Source organism: Stenella coeruleoalba, assembly GCF_951394435.1.
Source record: "Stenella coeruleoalba genome assembly, chromosome: 7".
NCBI lineage: Eukaryota > Metazoa > Chordata > Mammalia > Artiodactyla > Delphinidae > Stenella > Stenella coeruleoalba.
In genome coordinates, this window is record NC_137153.1 from 99,055,807 (window position 1) to 99,061,806 (window position 6,000).

The following is a 6,000-nucleotide window of genomic DNA, read 5'->3' on the forward strand; positions in this document are numbered from 1 at the left end:
CCTTTAATAAAGTGAAGAAACCTCTTAGGATGCAAAATCCCCCTCCCCTCACACTGGGCCAGGGTTCCACCAGCTGTGGTTAAGTCAGCATTCCCGTCCCAACCTGTTCATTTGGGTACCTGTTTGGGTCTATTCACTACGCATGCATCTTACTGGGTTTGCATTTTTCATCCCAGAAACACAGCTTAAGCCTGTCCCACAAACCTGACAGAAGCATTACATTTTATAAACCAATCATCCCCGGGGAACAGACAAGAAAACCATCAGCAATGAGCGTTGTCAAAGTTCCAAACCAGAGCATTCCTTTCCCAGATCCGAGATGCAGAATACGCCACATCCTCTCCACACACCAGCTGCCTGCTCCAGAAGCAACACACTCACCTCACCACTGGCTGCCCCCCCGACCGCCCCTCCCGGTCCCTTCAGGCCTCCTCTCCCAGCTGAATAAAAGCTGGAGAGACCCGTCTTGGGGAAGCAGTAACATTTTAATACTACTGTAAAGAGAACTGCTCTAAGCACTGGAATGTTGGCTCCTTTTCCATGAATAAAAAGGCCCCCAAAGGGTATTATCATAACAAAATGATATCCTATGGAGAGCACCAGGAACCACAAAAATAAAATCGCCATAAACTGACACTGTCTCAAAATTAAACCTACACAAAGAAACGTTAAACCCCAAGCCAGGCAGGCTCTCATTTTCCCATCTAAAACCCTTACAATATTCCCAGTTCTCTCATGACGTCCAATTTCCCCCACCCGAGGAGGCCTAAATGCTTTCTTTCGAAGTCCCGGTATGTTATTTTTTTTCCCTTGAAACCCTCGAGATGCTCTGTAACATTCATCTAAAGCTCAATCGTGGCTGTGTCCTCGGTCACACCCAAAGATTCCCAAAGGCACCGTCTGCCGCAGCGCCGGGTGCACAGCAGGCGCCCCACTAATGTGCGGATTTGATTTGATCAGATCTGGCCCCTTCGGCTAGAAAGACACATTGGTAGCCAGATGCCCAGGCGGGGACAGCAGCGCCAGCCTAGCTCTCTGCCGGAGGCGGCGGGGTGCAACCACCTGTGGGCGGGTGACCGGGGCTCAGGCCGCGGCGCAGCTGCCCTGGAGTGCCTCCGCGGCTCCACGCACAGACCCCGGGGAAAGTCCGGCGCCCCAGGCCCGGGAGCACCCCAGGGCTGACTCCCAGAGCCCCAGCAGGGGCTCTGCCGGTGCAAAGTTGGCCTGGTCCGCGAGGATCCATTCTAGAGTTAGCTCCCAAGTCGCCCGGCCGCCTGTGAGGCAGCGAGCCAGAGGGGCTCTTTAGGATGGGACCGGGTTGGGGGGTGGGGCGGAGTGGTACACCAAGATGGGAACGGAAGAGAGAAGTGGTCCCCCGACTCGCTCCCAAACTTGGGGCACCTGCCGGCCAGCAGGCGAGGGGGATTCTCCGCCTTGACGTCCCACCAAGGCCTGGTGGCGAGTTTGTCGGGGCAAGCGGGCCACCCCATGGCAGCCCCGCATTGCTTTGAGATTTTCTAACCAATAATCCAGCACCGAGAAGGACGATGCAGGAACCTGGGGGATAGAAGGGGAACACCAGTCACCCGCGCCAGGGGGCGGGGACTTGGGACTCGGGGGCGCGGGCCAGGGATGGGGCCCCGGAAGAGAGCAGGACGGGGTGGCCCGAGAGGGAACCAGACTAGGAGTGCTTGCAGAAGGGGGAGGGGATCCCGGAGAGGTACAAGGGGAGCGCCCCAGAGGGAAGCATCGGGGGAAGGGAGCTGCCCCAAGGGCCGCGGGGTGCCAGTGTCCCGGACCGGCCCCGTCACTCACCGGCAGGTCCACGCTCACTTCGGTCCCGTCGAGCAGGAAGACGCGGCAGTAGAGGGTGGTCTTGGAGGCCCCGGCGGCGGAGATGTGCACGGCCGCGCAGCCCATGAGCAGGGGCCCGCCGCCGGCCGGGAACACACTGCCCCCGGGCGCGGCGGGCAGCGTGGACACGGCGGCGGCGGCCGGGCCCCCCCGCGGACCCCCGTCGCGCTCGTCCCCCAGGCCGGCGGTCCCGCGCCCTGCCGCGCCCCGCGCGTAGCGCTGCATGGAGCGGCGGCCAAAGGTCCGGCGCAGGAACCGCAGCATCCTGGCTGGGGGCGTCCCCTGCCTCCGCCCCCTGCGCCGCCGCCGCTGCGCCGCCGCCCAGGAGCGCCCCGCGACGCCGTCAGTGCAGGCGGCCGCCCGCGCCGCCTCCCGCCGGCTGCGGACCGGGGCTCGCTCCCGCCGAGGACGAGGCCGCGCTTCGGCTGCCCGCGGGGCGCGCCGGCCCAGCCAGCGCCGGCTGCGAGTGGCCGCGGGCGGGAGGGCGCGCTCGGGGCGGCCCAGGAGCCGTCCCGCCGCCGCCTCCGCCGCCACGCGCCCTGGCGGGCCGGCGGCCTGCGCTCGCCGCCAAGGGGCCGCTCCCGACTGCCGGCCGCGGGCGGCCCGAGGACTGGGGGGGCGCGGGGGGCGCGGGGGCGGGCTGCGGGCTGCTCCCGCGCCGCGCGCCGGCCGAGGGCCAGCCGGAGCAGGGCGCCTGCGTGCTCCTGGCGCGCTCGCTCCCACTCGCCGCGCCCAGGCCCGAGGAGGCCCAGCCGAACGCCCGCTCCCCAGGCGCCTGTTCCTGCGCCCGCAGCCCCCGCCTCCCACCTGGGAGGCTGCACCTATAGCCGCCGCCTCCGCCGCCACCGCCGCTACCACCGCCGGGACTGCAGCACGCCCTCCTCCCTCGGGGCTGCGCCGGGTATTTGCAAACCGGGTCTGTGCTGCCCCCTGCCGGCCAGAGCGCCCCCTGCTGCTGTAGGTGTGCTCACGTGTGTACACGTAGGTGAGCACACACGTGTTTCCGGCGCCGCGAGCCCTGAAGACGCCGGAGAGTCTCCCCTTGCCTAGTTAGGAAAACGCGCTGCATGCCCTCGGGGGAGCCTTGCCTGGGAGGCCCCAGCGAGAAGCGCATTAAGCGAAGGCCCTACCAGGCCCTCACTTTCCCCTTCTGGAAAAGGATAGGGGTGAACTAGGTAATCTACCAGGTCCCTGCTACTTAGAGTTCTGTCAGTTTAAGATCTCAGAGCTGGAAGGGCCCTTTCTGCCGTCACAGTCCAATGGGCTCATTCCAAATAAGGAAATTGAGGCCAGGCAAGGAGGGGTGTACTTTTCCAACCGACTACACTGAAGAACACCTTTCCTCAGGGAATTCGTGTCCAGTATCGAGGCAGAGGCCTGCATAAATAGCCATAGCTGAGAAGGCTAGGAAAGCTTGCACAAGTTACTGAGAAGCAGAGTAGAACTGAGGCATGAGGAGGATAGTATAGGACACACAGAATATCGGAGGCGGAGGGAAGGGTTTATAAACGGTGCCCCTCAGGTATACATGTTCAAGGCCTGGTTCAGGGAGAAGTGAGTTTCAGTGTGGCTGAAAGGAGGCCAGGCCTCTTGAGAAGAATAACACTGATGTGTGTGTGTGTGTGTGTGTGTGTGTGTGTGTGTGTGTGTGTGTGTGCCTGACACTATGCTAAGCCCTTCCCATTCATCATCTCACTAAATCCTCGGCACAGCCTGGTTCCATAGTCGGTTTTGTCCCCATTGTACGGAGGAGGAAATTGAAGCTTAGAGAGCTTAAGAGACTTGCTCCAGATTTCATGGTTAATAGGGGCTCGTCTGCTGGGGTTTAAAACTGTTGCTCCTAACTACGGCCAAGCTGAGGCATGTGACATGATTGGCAAGCGATGATGGTTTCTGAGAGTCCTGGACGGAGGCAGTGGCCACAGCAAAGGGGCAAGAGAAAGGGAGGGGTGAATTCAGGAGGCATTCCAAAATTGCCATTTACTGAGGATCAGGCACTGTCTTAGGTGAATTCATGGATGATATTTTCATTATCCTCACTCCAACCCTTCCAGGTAGTTCTATTTGTCCCCATTGACTTATGTGGAGTTTGGGACTTCTTAGAGAAGTAACATCCTTGCCCGAGGTCTCAGAGCTCCTGAATGGCAGCAGCCAGGACCTTCACTTGTTGCCTAGTGTTTCCTTTATGACTCTACAGGGATCTACCGGGTGACAGTGTATTCTGAGGGGGCACCTGCAATCAGCCTTCCAATACCCACTCTGCTCCCCTCCCTCAAGACTTGACTTAATAGAATACCCAGCAAACTGGTGTTCAAAGGTAGCCAGTGTGCTTACTGGTTTCTAAGGGTAGCCCATTTCACACTATATAGCCCAGGAGTGCTGTGGTAGACTGAATAATGGCCCCCCAAAGATGTCGACATCTCAATCCCCAGAACCTGTGAATATGTTCCCGAACATGGCATAAGGGACCTTGCAGATGTGACTGAATTAAGGAGTTTGAGGTGGGGAGATTATCCTGGGTTATCATCTAGGTGGGACCAATATAATCACAAGGGTCCTTATAAGAAGGAGGCAGGAGGGTCAGAGACAGAGAAGGTGATGTGACAATGGCAGCAGAAGTCAGAGTGAAGCATTCAGGAGCCAAGGAATGCAGGCAGCTGCTAGAAGCTGGAAAAGGCAAAGAACAGGTTATTCCCTAGATATTCCAGAAGGAACGTAGCCTTTGTTTTTAACGCAGACTGTAAAATCCATCTCTGACTTCTGAGCTCCAGAATTATAAGATAATACATTTGTGGTTTTTTTTTTTTTTTTTTGCGGTACACGGGCCTCTCCCTGTTGTGGCCTCTCCCATTGCGGAGCACAGGCTCCGGACGCCCAGGCTCAGAGGCCATGGCTCACGGGCCCAGCCGCTCTGCGGCATGTGGGATCTTCCCGGACCGGGGCACGAACCCGCGTCCCCTGCATCGGCAGGCAGACTCTCAACCACTGCGCCACCAGGGAAGTCCCCTTGTGTTGTTTTAAACCACTAAGTTTGTGGTGATTTATTCCAGCAGTGATAGGAAATGCATACAAGTGCAGTGGTGAATCATATTAGTTTGTTGCACTACCGTTTTCAAAGCCTCTTGGCACTGTCATAGTGCCATCCCCCTCAAAGTGAGTGTCATTCAATTTGCAATTATCCTCTGTCCTTCCCTCCTACTAAATGCTGAGCTCCATGAAGACAAGACTTTTCCTTATTCATCATTGTATCCCCACCCAGCACCTAGCCTGCCGTCTGGCAAGTAGTCTGCGTTCAATAAACAGTCATTGAATGAATGCAGGATCACATTTCATTGTCGTAATAGCCCCGTGGGGTAGGTATTGCTTTTGCCTTTTAGAGATGGAGAAAATGAAGACTGGATTGGAGCCCAGACTCACACTCATGTCTCCTGACTCGAGCTCCCATGTGCTGCCGACAATACCATGTCACTGAGAATCCCATGGGGACTCCAGATTGCTTTAATTTTACCTGCACCTCCTCTGTGCCAGGCACCGTCACCTAACTGATCTCATTCAGTCCTCATCACAATAGTGACTTAAGCACTATTTTCTCCACCACACAGAGGAAAAACAGAGGCTCAGGCCTTCCTTTGATTAAATTTCCTGTCACCCAAGTTTCCTCCCCAGAATTTCCACATTTGATGAGTAAGTTTGCATTTCGTCTGCTCAGGGTTACATATTTCAGTGATTGCTCTGTCTTAATCTTTGCCTTTTGGACCCTAAAAATTTCCTGTCCCTGTTATCCAAGCTCTGTACCAGCCCTTCAGAAATTTGAATGGCCGTTTCTCAGACCTCCTCAGACCTTTCTCAGGCCGTTTCTCAGACCTCCTCAGACCTTTCTCAGACCGCCCGTTCAATGAAAACGGGCCAGAACTGTGCATGTATCCTGTGTGCCAACACATCACTCTTTAACGGGCCTCTTGGTCCTCAAACGCTTATTTAGTGTTTCACCTGTGTTCCTGTCTAGAAACAGGAACGGTCTTGAGCTGAAGTTCTCAAGAAACCGTCTACACTAAATTCCAGGTCCTTTCCTTGGCCATGAGCAGTAGCTTGAGTTCCTCAACTTCATGGGCAGTAGTCAGAAGCTGACCCCTAGAGTCACTTCTT

General features: G+C 57.0%; 1 protein-coding gene across 6 annotated transcripts in view; it reads right to left on the reverse strand.

Moving 5' to 3' along the window:
- Nucleotides 1-2,701, reverse strand: part of EPB41L4B (erythrocyte membrane protein band 4.1 like 4B) — a 144,740-nt gene extending 142,039 nt beyond the window's left edge. For all 6 annotated transcript variants that reach the window (XM_079926007.1, XM_079926005.1, XM_079926006.1 and 3 more), the window contains exon 1: nt 1,816-2,701. In XM_079926007.1, coding sequence (XP_079782133.1) covers nt 1,816-2,118 — 303 coding nt within the window. In that variant the 5' untranslated portion in view covers nt 2,119-2,701. The remainder of the gene's footprint in view (nt 1-1,815) is intronic.
- Nucleotides 2,702-6,000: the final 3,299 nt, after the last annotated feature.